This window comes from Narcine bancroftii, chromosome 14 (assembly GCF_036971445.1).
Source record: "Narcine bancroftii isolate sNarBan1 chromosome 14, sNarBan1.hap1, whole genome shotgun sequence".
Taxonomy (NCBI): domain Eukaryota; kingdom Metazoa; phylum Chordata; class Chondrichthyes; order Torpediniformes; family Narcinidae; genus Narcine; species Narcine bancroftii.
In genome coordinates this window covers 26,570,139-26,587,303 of record NC_091482.1, presented here as the reverse complement: position 1 = coordinate 26,587,303, position 17,165 = coordinate 26,570,139, and the positions used below count along the sequence as shown (strand labels likewise).

Here is a 17,165-nt window from a genome sequence, read left to right as displayed (position 1 = left end):
AACTGGAATGATGGAATCAATAGTCACCATCACCAGGAGTGGGTGTTAAAATATTTTGGTGATGAGGATGGGATGTCAGTCACAATGGAACAGCTGCAGGCAGTCCTCAAGCAGCAGCAGAAAAACTTTGAAGAAATACAAGTGAGACTAATTGACCAGCTGGCAGATTGTTGGGTCTCCAATCTTTGTAGAAAGTGAGCCTGAAGTTCATTCAAATTTGGCAGATGCTTTAATGAATTCTATCATGGAGTTCTCATTTGACCCAGAGTCAAGCACATTTGAAACTTGGTTTAAAAAATATGAAGATTTATTTGCAGTCGACCTTGCCAAGTTTAATGATGTGTGGAAAATTGGGCTGTTGTTGCGAAAGTTAGGCACTAGAGAACATGAATGCTACACAAGCTTCATTCTGCCAAAACTTCATGAGCTCAGCTTAACATGTTGGCAGAGATTTTTGGTGAGTGAACATCACTGCTCAACATTCTGTATCAGTGCCTCAAATGACTAAGGAGGATACCGAGGATTTTGTGACATACGGGTATGGTGAATCAATAGTGCGAGCATTTTAAACTCCCTATGTTGACTGAAGACCAGTTTAAGTGTCTATTCTTTGTTGTGGGAATGTACCAAGATGCAGACCTCAGAATGCATTTGCTAGCAAAGATTGAGCAGGAGTCAGAAACAACTCTCAGATTAACAGCTGAATGCCAGTGCTAAATAATCTGAAACATGACAGCAAAATGATGGAAGTGGCATACCCATCTTCACGCTGCTGGGTCCAGACAGTCCAGGCAGATCCTGATAGACAAAACAAAAGTGTGACACCCCCCACCCCAGCCAAATCACCCAGTGCCTGTTGGAACTGCAATGAGTGCCACTATGCTTGTGACTGTCCAAACAGTGGTCAATGCTGCAGTAAATGCAAGCACCTGGGGCATAAAGCAGTATGCTGTAGAGCTGGAAGACAGAAAGCACCTGATAGGTTTCACTTTTGAGGGTGAAGCAAACTTATCACAGCAACTTTCAAGGTGGCCAAATGCAGGAAATATGTGAAAGTGCACATTAATGGCATCCCAGTGAGGCTTCAAATTGATAGAGGGTCTGATATTAACCCAATATCAAAGAAAACGTGGAAACTGATTGGTCAGCTAGAGGCGACTCCAACCAAAAACATGGCATGGAACACTTCCAGGGGGTGTGGGGAAATTTTGGTTCAGTTGACTGTTCCATCAGTTTAAATGGCACAGAAGAAAATGGAACATGTCTAGTAAAATGTCCTAACCTCGATCTCATTGATCTCAACTGGATTGAAAGGTTGAATCTTCTGGACCGGCCACTCATCAATATTTGCCACAAGTTGCAAGTGGTACATACCCCACAAAAGTTGCTGGGGTAGCTAAAGCAACACTATGCAATGGTATTTTCCGAAGGCCTCAGACAATGCACTAAATAAAAGGCAAAATTCTGTCTTCTACCAAATGTGAAACGGATTTTCAAGCCAAAATGACCTGTCCCACACACAGCACTGCAAGAAGTGGAGCAAGAATCGTAATGTCTACAAATTGAAGGACTAATTAAACAGGTCAACGAAGCATCATGAGCTGCACCTATTGTGGTGGTGGAGAGAAAAAGTAGATTGGCTGCATACATCTGTGTGCTGATTTTTCAACTGGTCTGAATGCAGCATTGGACACCCATCAGTACCCACTGCCATTGCCTGATGACCACTTCGCTAAACTGAAGGGTGCCAAATGCTTTGCGAAGATAGACTTAACAAAGACTTATCTACAGGTGGAGATTGATGACGAATCCAAGGAATTACTAACCATCAACACGCACTGTGGACTGTTCAGATACACACATCTACCATTCGGAGTGAATATGGCTCCATCTATTTTTTTTTAAAAAACTGATCACATACAGACACACAGCAGTCATAAATGGCTGAAATAAGGGAAACAAAAGGAACTCTGTGGTGACCTGCAGAAGAGGTTATCATTTGGAAAACCTTGATAGGGCAAGTTTCTTTGCCAAGACACTGAAGTAGCTGATTGGAAAGATTCAGTTTGTGTGTGTCCAACGAGTAACAATCTCTCTCTCAAACCAACAAGAATCTTCCTATGGGGTAACCAATTACCTTTAAGCACCAAAGCTTGGTGAAGATTCATAAATGTTAAATTCTGTGCACAGTATAAGAATTACCTGATACCGGTGAACTTGGAGGAGTGAGAAATGAGATTGGACCGCAGTCCAAATAACTTTTCTGAATTTATACACATTACATACGTGTGCACTTAGAATTAGAAGGGGGTTAAGTTAGGTTAAGCCAAGATAATAGGAATAAGTATGATCCTGTTATGATGTTTGAAGAAAATTAAAAATTATTTTTGTTTTAGTAACCATTTGTCTTGGTGAATTTCTATTGCTGTTGAGTTTTGGGGTCCTCTGGCCCTGTAACACTGATGCTATCAAGCACATGTCTGCACCCACAGATGTAACCACACTACATTCATTCCTGGGTCTCATCAGTCACTACAGTTCATTTCTGCAGGAGATTCATAAACTCTGATCCACTCAACAAGCTCCTTACCATGGGTAACAAATGGAAATGGACATCAAAATGTTAAGAGTTGTTCAATCAAGTCAACGATATTAAACTTGAACCTTCTTTTGACACACTACAATCCAAATTTGGAGATTATTGTAGCTTCAGATGCATCACAGTCTGGAGTGGGTGCAGTAATTTTTCACATTCTCAGATGGGAATCAAAAAGGCCATAACACACACAGCATGCACTCTAATAGCAGCAGAGCATAACTATGGACAAATTGAAAAGGAAGCTCTTGAAATCATTTTTGCAGTGAAGAAATTCTATAAAATGCTATCTGGACAGCAATTCACTCTTCTGACTACCATAATCTGCTCCTAGCAATATTTGGTTCAATTCCAATTTGCACGGCAAACAGTCTGTAAAGATGGGCAACCATGCTACTTGGTTAAAACTTTAAAATTAAATACCTGCTGACAACAAGTATCGGGCAAGCTGATGCATTGTCATCACTCATTAACAAGCAGGAAACAAAGCTGGAAGATATTCTTGTTGTGGAACTTTCTGTACAGAGAGAGGTCAACCAAGTATTCAAAGATGTTATTAACTCTCTGCTGGTCACAGCAGAAAGAGACAAGCAACAAGTGAAGACTACCTGCTACAAGAGATAATACATTATCATCATTTGTGGTGGCCAAATACTTGTCTGTGAATGGAAATCCAGCCATTCTTCAAAAGAAGAAAATCATTTGCTGTCTTTTGTTTGCAGAAAGGAATTGTGATTCTCAAAGCTCTGCAATCTACAATCACAAACAATTTCACAGTGAACATCCTGGAATGAATCGAGAGAAAGTACTTGCATGAAGCTATGTTTATTGGCCTCTGATGGATGACCAGAATGAACAACTGACATGGCCATGTATCAGATGTGCCTTGGCTGAGAGATTCCCTATTAAGAATAATCTACATTCTTGGCCTCAACCAAGCGGGCCATTGAATCATTTTCATATTGACTATGGAGGACCAATTAAGAGTGAGTACTACCTAATCATAGTGGACACATATTCCAAATGGCCTGAGATCAAAGTAGCCCAACCAACTGCATCGGCTACAATCAGGGAACTCTAGTCCATATTCCTTTGCTTTGGTTCTCCTGTAACATTAGTTTCAGACAATGGGAAACAATTCACTATAGCCGGCTTCAATTATTTTTGCAAGCAATACGGCATCACGCATATTCACTCGCCTCCATATCATCCTCTCTCCAATGGTCAAGCAGATCATTTTGTGGATACTTTCAAAAGAGCTCTGAACAAGGCCAAGGGGGAGGGTTCAACAGCGAAGATCCTGCAGACATTCATGTTAAATTACAGGATCACTCCAAATCCACAAACTCCAGGTGCAACTTCGCTTGCTGAAAACCTCTTTGGTAGGAAAATTCGAGCACCATATGATGTCATATTTTCAAAATGACCAGAATCTGGACTGAGATATTATGATTTGGAAAAACAATACAATTGCGTGCATGGATTCAAAGAAAGCAGTTTCATGGTGGTCAATTTGTGTTGGTGCAGAAATAGAGATAAGTCAGATGTACACAGCTGGGGAGAATCCTAAGAAAAACTGATGTTCTATCCCATGTACAAGTTGGACCAGAAAGATGGACCAGACATGCCAACCAGTTGCAAAAGAATGCAACCTCACTGAAACAATACCTACGCAACTCAGCCTGGATGCCCTGTTGGACACATTTGAACTTCAGAAACCATTGAAACACCAATCATATCCATCACACAGAAACAAGCCTATACCTTAAATCTTGGAGTTCAGAGACCAGTAAAACCTTCCAAGTGGATCCCAGACTCCAGTCATGAGTAACCAGGGGAGGTGCTAGGATGCCCTAAACAGAGCAACTCAATCATCGCCAAGAGCAGGCATTACTGGTTCTCGGGACGAGCCATCAATCAACTAATCCAGTCTGTGTGTGAAAGGGCTCGTGAGAGTTCCCTCGGAATCAAGGGGATTGTAAATCTATATAGTTCTCGAATTGTAAATAAAAGGGTTTGTTCTTTGGATTTGGGAAAACACTATTGTCTGTCATTTCTCTCTGGGTCTAATGAGGTGGAAGCTTGTATTCCACACATTGCATGCACAGCACAAACATTCAGCACACTTGCAACAGATCCACCTCTGAGAGTGAGATTGTGTGCATTGACACTGCAACTAGATTCTCAGTAAGATTCAATAGGCCAGACTTTCAAGCACAAACTACAGCAAGATAGATTCCACTTTCCAGCTTTAAAGACTTGAATAGTTAGGACTTAAGAAATCATCATCAGGTCTGTGGAAATGATCCATCTCTACTAATGTGTCCTCAGATGTCATCACCATACATTCTACCTAGAACAAATAAGCTAGAAAACCAATAAAGTGAATGCAGATGAGATGTGCCTAAAATGGATCAATATAGTTGAAAGGCCCCCCATTTAAGAAAAACCTCATGGATTGATTCTTTGAATGGAAAATGGAAAACAATTAGTTTCTATTAATTTATTAACTTTTAATTAGGTGTGTTACTTCATTCTATACCTGCAGCTTATGATCATAGTAACAAAATATTATGGTAAAGAAGTTAGTTTGAACATCAATGCAGGATAAATAAACTAGGATAGGATGCAGCTAGAATCAATAAGGGTTTTGAAGTGTACTTTAAAGGCAAGAGAAGGATATTAAAAGCACTAGCACGCAGTTAGCTGAATCCATACATCTCATGCTACAAAACAATGGAACATAATTCACCATAAACAAATTCACCATAAGTTAATGGTTACCATTAACTTGTAAAAGTGCCGATGTTGGAATATGAAACAAAAGCCAAAATGCTGGAAGAAATCAACCAAACAGCCTCTATGGAAAGAAACCAATTGATGTTATGCGTCAAAGGCCCTTTATCAGAATTTTTAGAAAAGAACAAGCATGTTAATTTAAGTAATGGAAAAGGTCTGGGAGAGCAGTAGGTGTCAATAATAGGATGGCATGATGGACAACTATTGAATTAAGCCCCTTTGTTTCTTTGTATTACTAACTAAACACAATCTACTTAAGGAACTCAGCAGGATCCACTGATTCCCTCTAGCAGATTTGGCTTGGCTTCAGGTGCCAGTATCTGCAGTCTTCAATATGTTGCTAATATTGTGAAGTCTTGGTGCATTGCAAAGACTAACCCAGAAAATACAAATATAATAGAAATAACATGTACAATCAGCCAGTTCAGATACAAACGGAAAGAGCAAGGTATCTGCAGTTAAAGAATTCATTTTTGTATCCTGCAAGCTGCAACATAACTACCCAACAATTGTGCCCATCTCAGGCCTTGTTGTGACATTACTGTGAAGGAGAGCGCAGACAGGTCAGAGTAAGAAGGCAACTAAAACTATAGAAAAATGAAAGCTCAAGTCCACTTCTGTGGACTGAGCAGTGATTATTTAATCTGGACTCCTTCTAATTCCTGAAAACTTCTAAATTCAAGAGATGAAAGCAATTTCTCTTGACAGTTTAATCTTTGTATAATTCCAGGAAAATATATTTTGACTTTGTCCAAGCAACTATATCCTTCTGGTCCTAGCACAAGGAATTTGGCTAAAGCAGGACTTTTTATGGCTAGGGAATGATTTTGCATACTGCAGAATTAACATTTTTGAAATCTGCAGTCAATTCATTCTTTATTTGATGTTTTAAGTTTCTTGATGGTAGTTTTTAGGCCAATGTCTTCTAACATACATGGAAAAATCTAAGAGAGATTTCCTGAATCAAAAGAACTTTGGAAGATTTTTGTGACAGCACAGTATCCTCACTAAGTTCCTTAATTTCTGGGAGCAAAATCAACTGCTTCTGAGGATTTGTCATTCTTTACAGTTGTTATTGTATTCTCTACAAATACACCTCCTGTTAATTTCAGTGGTCCCCATCCTTGAGTTGAATTATTTATTTATTGTTGCATATTCCAAAATACAATTAAAATCTTTGGTAAGCATGCTATTCAGGCAGGACAACCCATACTTAAGTACAGCCGGTCATACAAGAATAAACCATGGTGCAGATTATAGTGTTGCAGAGAAGGGCTTAGCAAAGACTGGAATAAAATAGGGTTTGTAAGATCAAGAGATCTTCTTTCACAAATGAGAGGTCTGTTCAAGAGTCTAATAACAAAAATTGTCCTTGAATTTGGTGGGGCATGTTTTAAGCATGTGCATCTTTGATCCAATGGGAAGGGAAAAATGGTGAAATTTGTAACTATTTATACATTTATTAATTGTAAAATACTCACGAGATGGGTTTTTTTTTAAGACGAAAAGGCTTTTCAGCCCATCAAGGATTTACATACTGATCAACTTCCTATTGATTCTCCTTTCACCTACCTATATTTGGGCTAATTTACAGAAATAATTTACTGTTCTTGACCAGCTTCTTTCATTATTTCCAAGCATCATGTACCTTTGTGATCAGCTGTATCCATCATTACATTTAGAGAAACATTCACTTTGGCTTAAAGTTTTTGATTACTTAGTTTTACATTCTTAGCATACATTTCATTCCCTGTGTTTGACAGGTGTTGGTAGTATTTTTCCAAAATAGATTCAGATTCTCCAAATTAATATTTGGAACATGTGTGTGCAATTCTAAAGCATCACTTACCAGAACTTCGGAAGTAACTGCTTGGAAGAAATAGGCGTCCTAATGTTCCTTGAGCCCCAGTTGCTCCAGGAATTCCTGTTAAATTAATGGGATTTATTGTCAATGCTTCAAAATTAGTTCATTTTTCTCAGTATGAAATACTGCAAAAAAAAAGTATCCAGCACATATGGGAATTGGTGGATGCCAGACAAGTGAATTTTCCAGTTGCTTGAGATTGGGTATTGCATGTTGGGTGAACTAACAGTGAAGTGCACCATTTTAAACTTCTATACTTTTTACCTATTTATTTTCCATGATTAGTTTGCAGGTTGTTTGAAGCTGCTGGTTGTTTGAATTCCAGATAACAGGGTTTTATTGTATAATTTTTAAAAAATGGTCTGTGCTGCATTCCAATTTATTATATTTCATTGATTATATACATTCAAAAGTGTAACCTTTAAGAATTGTGCACAAGGCATTTAGTTTTTTTTATTGTGCTTAAATTTAAATCGTTAATATGTTATACAGTGACTTAAATCATCTCTAAACCCTCCAGCAACACAAGTTTCAACATGAGAAACTAAACTCTCCACGCAATACCAGTTTTTGTGCAATACTATAATTTAAAAAAACCTTTTGTGATATTTCCATGAAGATTTCGATGCTTTAAATTACACCACACAATTCTTAAGTGAGTAATTTGTAAAGTACACCATTGCATTGAAAAAGAATGATGCCAGTTCACCTGAGATGTATACCCACAAGTCTGGGTATGTTCACAACCATGCACTGTCCAAACAAGCAATTATATGTAGAGTCCTTCAAAAGAAAGTTTGTGAATTTAGCAGTAACAGCCATTACTCCTCTTCTGTTAGTTAAAAGAACCATTTTGTTCCTTTGATTTTCATATTACTTCATTATAAAGTCTCTCAGTTAATGTTGTTTCCACTAGCAGAGAATTAGGGGACATAAACCCATTCCCCTGAATCTTGAGGCTAAGACAGAGACAAGGAGTAATTGCTTCTCCCAGAGAATAGCGAGTCTGTGTACCTCTTGGCTCAAGGAAGCAATGGATGCTTATTTATTGAATGTATTTAAGATATAGATTTTTGAAGAATAGGGGATTTAGACTCAATGTGAACAGCAGATAAGTATAGCAGAGTCCAAGGCCAGATCAGCCATGACCTTAGTGGGCCAGATGGTCTATTAGCGCTTTTATTTCTTATGTATTCTAAAATGATAGATAACAAAGTGATTACCAGATCCAAAGGAATTATCTATGCTCCAAATGAAGGAATAACGTTTCTTGAAGATACCCATTTCAGTACGGGAGGTGGGGGCGGGGGGGGGGGAGTTGCATTTTCATATATTAACGTGAATGATGGTGTTGGGATCATGAACATTTTCAAATCCAGATCTTAAAATGGCCATCTATCATGTGTGTTAAGTTACTTGTTTGTCTATATGATTATTCTTTGAAGCTCTATTGTGGGAGGAAATAACCAAAACGATTTCACAGAAGTACCTAAAAGCTTTCTTGAAGTGCAGCATTCCTTCTGATTCGGAAGGAAGTAAAAGAATCTAAAAAGGTTAGTCGGCACATGCAACAAGCAGTTAGAAAGGCAAAGTTCTAAATTAGGGTTAGGGTACTTCATGGGTTCTTAACTCATCCTCTCTAAGTTAACCTTCTCTGACTACTGAAATTCTAAGGAATTAAGCATTACTACATGCTCACTGTCTGCTACAAGAATTACATTTTAATGTTTACAGCATTTGTTCCCACAGCATTAGAGAATAGAAAATGTCAGGAGTAATTTTTTTTCTAAGAAATATCACAAACTTTTGTTAAAGGATGATGTTCTGCTCTGACACAGGTGAATATCATGCCCCTTCTGAGTAGCAAAGCATCATGAAGAGTTTCTAAGGCTGATAATGGCCCACATTAGCTTTTTCCAGACATCTTTGGCCACTACAATTTGCCGACTTTTGCAACAGGTCCATGGCAGACACCATTTCCATGGCCCTGCATTCTGTCCTGAAATGCTGGATAATAAGCACACACATGTCAGACTTATTTATTAACTACAGCTCAGTTTTCAACACCATAGTCCCAAACAGTTTGGCGGGCAGCAACCTCCTTTGAAGAAGACCGCAGAGCCCACCTCACTGACAAAAGGCAAAGGAGGAAAAACCCAACACCCAACCCCAACCAACCAATTTTCCCCTGCAACCGCTGCAACCGTGTCTGCCTGTCCCGCATCGGACTTGTCAGCCACAAACGAGCCTGCAGCTGACGTGGACTTTTTACCCCCTCCATAGATCTTCGTCCGCGAAGCCAAGCCAAAGAAGAGAGTCCCAAACATCTCTAAACTCTGGGACCTAGGTGTAAGAAACCAACCTCTGCAACTGGATTCTTGACTTACTGGTCAGAAGACCACAAGCAGTGAGGTGACAACACCTCCATGATAATTCTTAACAGCAGTTCCCCACAAGGCAGTGCATTCAGTCCCTTACTAAACTCCCTATACACTCATGATAGTGTGCCAAATTTGTAGGCTGGATTTCAACAACAAGGAGATAGCCAGGTGGCTTGGTTTCAAGATAATAACCTTTCCCTCAGTGCCAGCAAAGTGAAGAAGCTGCTTATCAACTTCAGAAAAGTAGGGTAGGGGTAGAATGTGGGGGAGAGTACATACAGTGCCAAGGTGAAGAGCTTCAGGTTCTTTGGAGTAAATATCACCAACAACCTGTTCTATACCTCCCACCTCTCACTGTCTCTGTAAAGTTGCCCATGTGTTAACATTCTCTTTCTCCCCCTCCCCAACAAAATGGGCTTGGAAAATATGAACCTCCAGATTCAAGAACAAATTTTTTCATGCCATTATCAGACACTTAAATTGACTTCCCATTGATAAAAAGATACCTTTGCACTGTATTAACTATACTTTTTTCCATATCCTGTATTTGTCTTTGTAACACCCTGTATTGTCAGTACACATTGCATTACCTACTGTATACTTAAATATGGCACAAGTTCCAGGATATAAAAGTGCTGGAGAAACTTAGCAGGTCTCATAGCATCCATAGAAAGTAAAAGGAAAATTGAGGGCAAGGATGAGTAGATGAGGTGTCTTGGAAGGAATGATCCTTATGGAAAGCAAAGAGAGGTGGGGGGGGGGGGGGAGGAAAGATATATCTAGTGCTAAGATCCTGTCGTAGGTGGCAGAACTTGTGGAGAATTATGTTATATTCAGAGACTGCAGGGTGGTAGGCAGGAACAAAGAGAACCATGTCCCTGTTGCATCAGGCAGGGTGGTAGTTGAAGGGCCAGGTTAGATATGTGAGAAATAAGGATGTGTGCAAGGGCCAAATTAATAGCAGTAAAGGGGAAGCTTCGTTTTCTGAAGGAAGAGGACATCTCAGATTATCCTGGAATAGAGTATGAGTTGAATTACCTCCAGGTAATGAAAAAAAAGTTTTTACTGTACCTTCTCAGTATAATGACAAGTCAATCGAGCATTTTGCAAATGCTAATCCTTCAAGTAGTGTATACCCACCATGCTGTTTTGCAGGGAGCTTCAGGATTTTGACCCAGTGGTGAAGCAACAGTGATACATTTCCAAGTCAGGATGGTGTGTGGTTTGCTCCCCTAGTCTTATTTTTGAGCTAGAGAGGCCATGAGTTTGGAAGGCGCTTACTGTGGAGTTTTGCTGATTTGCTGTAGTGTGTCCTATACATGGTATAAACTGCTGCATCTGTGCATTTGTGTCAGAGTGAGTGAATGGTTGTGGATGGGGTCCTTACCAGGCATTCTCCACTCTATCCTGATCCGCATAGAGGATGATGCCTCTTACATCAGACTGTTCATTGACTTCAGCTCAGGATTCAACATGATCATACATCAGAGACTAGTGGATAAACTGTTCTTGACAGAACTCCACACCCTTCTCTGCAACAAAGTTCTGGATTTCTTGACTGAAAGACTACAGTCAAGAGACCACAAGATAAAGGAGCAGAAGTCATCTACTCAGCCCATTGAATCTGCTCCATTCTCCACTCAGCCCAATTCCCCTGCCTTCTTCCCATAACTCTCATAATCCTGACTATTGTCAGTCTAGGTTGGTAGCAAAATCTCAAGACCCATCACACTGAGCAGTTACAGCCAAAAGATTATGAGAGACATAGATAGGCTGGACAGCCAGCATCTGTTTCCCAGGGCAGGAATAGCAAACACAAGAGGATATGTACAAAGTGAAGGAAGGGAAGTTTAGGTGAGACATCAGGGTTTTTTTTTAAAAGGCAGAGAGTTGTGGATGCCTGGAATGCCTTGCCAGGGATGTTGGTGGAAGCTGAAACATTAGGGGCATTTAAGAGACTTGTAGATAGGCACATGGATGAAAGAAAAATAGAGGGTTATGGGGTAGAGTGGGTTTAATACTTATTTTATAAATAAGGGAATAAATGGTTCTTCACAATTGAAGGACCTGTATTGTTTTATATGTCTTGCAGCATCCATAGGAGGTAAAGACATAACTGATGTTTCAGGCCAGAGCCCTTTTTCGGTTCTTCTAGCATTTTTGTGTTTTTTCTACAGTCACAGCTGGCTTTCATGTTTCACTCAGTGTGGACAAGACAAAGGAGATGATTGTGGACTTCTAGATGATGGCGTTCCACTATTCTCCACTACACATCAATTGAACAATTGGTGAGAGATTTGAGGGCATAAAGTTTCTTGCTGTGCGTTGAAAGAATGATCTATTCTGGAACCATAACAACTCATTAGTCAGGAAGGTGCAGTAACAGCTACACTTCCCATGGAGGTTGAGGAAGAGAAGGCTACCAGCCTTCACTTTAAAATAAAAACAGGAGCACTATTTTGTGTCTTATCCAGCTGCATCAATGTATGGTACTCTAGCTCCAAAGCCTTGGCCTGGAAGTCAACCCAGAGGATCAACAAAAATGCAAAGAAGATCTTTGGCGTCTCCCTTTCCGCTATTGACGGCATTTACTTGGAGCGTTGGTGAAATAGGACTTATAATAGGAATTATAGTAGACCCTTTCCATACAGCACGCAGTATTTTTATCCCACTAACAGAGGTAAAGCAGCACAAAATTAGGACTGCCATATTGGGAATAGCTTCTTCCCTAGACTGTTATATTTTGGAGGCCACCCAGTTGAAACAATATTGCTGATTTTTTTTTTAAAGGAATAATATTTGATAGATAATCCTGCATTGACAAAGGCATTTATGGTTAATTTGGAGATGGCACCCTCAACTATTTCACCTTGTAGTCTTCCCCTGAAACATATAGGAACTGTTATCCAAATGGGAAATCTGTTCTGTAGAACACTGTTGATAATGTCGGCTGTTTTTTGATGAAAGATTCAAACTATACAATGTGCCAAACTCCATCACTATCCTTGGACATGTCCTTTCCCACTGGCAGAACGGACCATTAATTATTAAGGAAGTACATCCAAATTCCCTGCTGATTTTTTTTTTTAAAAAGATTTTTGCAATTATGACATCTACACAACATAGACTGCCATTACACTGATCATTAAGAGAGAATCTATCCATCTGACTTGATATTTAATAACACTATTATCAGAAACCCTTACCATTTGTCTTCTCGGAGTCACAATTATCAGAAAACCAGCTGGACTAGACACAATTTTGGTTACAAAAGCATACCAGAAGCTGTACATCTGGAGGCAAATATCTTATCTTCAGACATCCAAAGGCATTTCCATCAACATGCCACAAATCAGGACCATGATGAGACTCTTCACTTGACTGGATTAGTGTAATGCCATTAACTTTCAAGAACCAAGAGAAAACAATCCACTAATCAGTTTATAACCATATAACCACTTACAGCACAGAACAGGCCAGTTCGGCCCTACTAGTCCATGCCGTAACAAATCCCCACCCTCCTAGTCCCAGTGACCAGCACCCGGTCCATACCCCTCCAGTCCTCTCCTCTCCATGTAACTATCCAGTCTTTCCTTAAATGTAACCAATGATCCCGCCTCGACCATGTCTATCGGAAGCTCATTCCACATCCCCACCACCCTCTGCGTAAAGAAATTTATGATAACCAGTTGAAGAATTAATTTCTTCACCAGTGTCACATAGTCATTATAGTGTGTAACATCCACAAAATGCACCATTGTTACTCATCCAACTACTCAACCAGTGCATCCTAAACCCACAATCGCCATAATCTAGAAGGACAAAGCCAGGAAGCTCATGGGAACATCACATCCTGCTAGTTTTCACACTACAGAATGGTGAGTGGCTTGGAGAAGTACGTCACCAGGCTTTCATTGTCACTGGGTTGACATTCAGGAATTCTTAGCCATTAGCACTGAGAATCTATCTGAGGACTGCAGCAATTTAAGTGGCTCATAACCATTTTCTCAAGGAAACTTAGGGTTGGGCAATAAGCTAGCCTTGTCCATGCTATTTAAAATCACAAAAGAAACAAACCTCCCAAAGAAACAAGCCGATAACATCCTTTTAATTTAAACATACAGCATGGTAACGGGCCCATGCTGCCAAAATATCCTAATTAACCTGCAATCTCCATACTTTTTGAAGGACCGGAGGAAACCAGTGCCCCCAAAGGAAATCCACTCAGACACAGGGAGAATGTACAAACTCCTTACAGACAGTGCTGGAATCAAACCTGGGTCGCTGGTGCCATAGGCATATCTAGGGTATGTTTCCTGGGTGCCACTGTCATCGCCCACCCAATATTGCACTCCCATGCCCAATACTGATTCTCGCCTCGTGCTCGTCACTTGACCACTGATCCTGCTCCCACTGCGGGGCTGCTTGAGTAAGCCAGTCATCCAACTCCTGAGCCCAACTAACTCACTGATCCCAGCCCCTGCCATCTGTTGCCCGCCCCCCCATTTAACACAGCCTCTCTGATCATACCTCCATTCCCCCAACCCCCCCAAACACCCACTCAATGTCATATCTATTCCCTCCAGCAGGGAATGATCCCCCTGCCTCTGTGCTATGTCGGAAACAGTTGCCAAGAAACAATCCCCTCGTTAGAAGACACCGAGGGAAGATTTCCAGCGCATCGAGTGATGGCAGATCTACCCTCCCAGAATTCAGTGTGTCAGAGAACCCCTTCCAAATGCTACTTGCATACAGCCCTTTCATTATACTAAGGCACATCGGGCTTTAAAGGAAAAAGGCAGCTAGTTCTTTCTCTGCCTAGAGTCTCTCTTCCCATCTTTCTCTCCCTTCCCTCTATCTCTCAGACACGTGCATAAAAGATACATCTATCTCACACATGTATAAACCTATATCCCATGAATGATTCTGCATAGTGGAGGATGGCAGGCTCTGAGGTCACAAAGGACCATGCGTTTTGCTGATTCGCAGCAGGCACTGAGTGTCAGCAGAAGAAGTGAGTATTGGGTCGCATGGGACTCGGGCGGGAAGGGATAGTCTGCGACTGCCAACTCCCGATCACACGTATGGTGCATTCCCCCCCCCCCCCATGAGAAGTGCGGTTGACAGAGAGGACGAGGAACACAGAGAGGAGGCAGCAAGGGCAAAGTGAATGGCATGGTAATGGATGGTTGTGGGGTGAAGGGGTGGAAGTCAATGTTTTAACAGGGTGGCACAATTTCAATGGTCGCCATATGCAGTATTTTACCTAGCTATGTCACTGGCAGGTCCTGCAATAGGCATTGTGCTAAAAGATACATTTCTGAAAAACAGTCACCAGTTGAGATACCACAACAAACTTAGAAATAAATTAATTATACTCTCTAAAGTTAAGAAGGATGATTTTGCACATGCATGCACTCATTTGTTCTGTCTTAGTTTGTGTAGCAGAAGTCACTACCAATCCCAATTCAAAAAACAAGAACAGTTCAGCAACATGCTCCACCGTGCAACATTCCTATGCTCTCCCCATTTCCCACTATTACCTTTTGGTCTAGAAATCTGTCTACTTCAAAAGCATCACATTAGCAATTTGTTCTTTACAGCTCTCAGGCATAGATTCCTTAAAGGGCAAGTCATGAAACCAGCAACTCCAAGTGTCTCAATGACCAGGAAATTTTACTCCAGCTGATTAAAAGTTTGGGGGTGAGGGGAAATAAAAAAAACACTTGGAGGTCATCAAGCTCCCAACTCTATGCATCCTTATCACTGCTAGATATTTATGATCTTATTGAATGGTGTAGGAAGCTTGACAGTCAAGATGGTTGTTCTTCAAAAGGTTTGCAGTTGCTGTGGTCAAGTGCAATACACAAACCTGCTGGAGAAACTCAGGAGGACACACAGCATCCATAGGAATTATAGGGTGACCAATGTTTTGAAACTGGGCCCTTCATCAAGTACATGCAAAAACAGGTAGGTGCCTGAATAAAGGTCTCAGGCCTGATGCATTGGTTACACCTCCTCCTCCAACTTTTTTTTGGCTATGTTGCCCCTCAGACTCTACTCAAAGTTTATGGGCCCCTCTTCCATATTTCTCACCAACTGCATAAAAACAAAATAAATTATGTTCCGAGAGGTGACAACCACCTGCCTGCTTGTACCTGACAAGAGCCCAGACCCGAAACAGTAGTTACCCTTTACTTCCGATGGATGCTGAGTGACCAGCTGAGTTTCACCAGGACGTTTGTGTCAAGTTTACGGTCATCCAACTGACCAAGTACAGCCCAATGAAACAGTGTTCTCTGGTTCTCAGTGCAGAACACACAGACACACAATCAGACAATGAGCATGCTGACAAACAATATATATGCAGGATAAGTATTCATATATACAAATAAATAAATAGTTTTGCGAATATGAGAGTCTCAGTTCTTTGGTTGTTTAGTATTCTCACTGCCCATGGGAAGTGTGATAATGCTGGCTCTGATATTCTTTTATATTCCACACCCCCCACCCCCCATCAGAAGCATCTGAAAAATGCTATATGCGGCATGTAAGGGGTCCTCAATGATTTTGTGCATCTTCCTCAGACAACAATCCTGACAGATCACGTCAATGAGGGGGACGGAGGCTCCAGTGATCCTCTATGCCACTCTTAAGGTCCCGTGTATTGACCTCCAATCCATTTCTCTACAGTAACACTGTGATGCAGTTGGTCAGGACTCTCTCAAAAGATCTCCTGAAAGGTTGAAAGCATGGTGGCCAATAACCTTGCTCACTTCGGTCTTCTCAGTAAGTGCAGTTGCTATTGTACCTTCCTGACAAGTGAGATGTTGTGTATCCACGATAGTTCACTAGTTAAGTGAACTCCGAAAAACTCCACTACAGAGTTATTGATGTGTTGTGGAGGGTGGTCGTTCCTGGGCCTCCTGAAGTCCATAATCATCTCATGTGCATTGGAATAGATAGCCTACTCCTGCTTCTATTTCTTATATTCTTATGAATCACACAAGAGTAATGAGACGGTCGCATTTTCCCTCGAGAATCCATGCTCTAGCCGTTGAACTTGCTTGCAAACTGATCTACCTCAGAATAAATGTGGGTATTGCTGGAAAATTGCTGGGATCTGACACCTAGATATTGAGTGGATAAAACTTTTTGTTGAGTGAGGTTACATTTGAGAGGAGCTACAAATGGTCTTTGTGAATGCAGTCAATACCTGTCCTTGTGGAAAGCTAGTAGAACTGGCAAATTGCATTAACTGTTCCTCACTGAAATGACCAAATCACCCCTCAGAATTGTACATTTAGGCAACGTTTTTAATGCTGTGGCATACCAAAAAGTTCCTAATCTAAGATGTTGAAATTAAAAATTAATATCAAAAACTTTGGAAATATTTTGGCCTGCTCAGTGAAATGCCTGCACCAGTTTTGCAATGGTTAGTATTTCTAATGTACCCATGCAGCCAATCCCAACTTTTTTTTGGCTATGTTGCCCCTCAGACTCTACTCAAAGTTTATGGGCCCCT

At 40.7% G+C, this 17,165-nt stretch overlaps 1 protein-coding gene across 11 annotated transcripts in view; it reads right to left on the bottom strand.

The window, feature by feature from the left end:
- Nucleotides 1–17,165, bottom strand: part of LOC138749782 (elastin-like) — a 270,705-nt gene that overhangs the window by 237,838 nt on the left and 15,702 nt on the right. For all 11 annotated transcript variants that reach the window (XM_069911641.1, XM_069911643.1, XM_069911638.1 and 8 more), the window contains exon 2: nucleotides 7,245–7,319. In XM_069911641.1, the coding sequence (XP_069767742.1) occupies nucleotides 7,245–7,319 (75 nt within the window). The remainder of the gene's footprint in view (nucleotides 1–7,244; nucleotides 7,320–17,165) is intronic.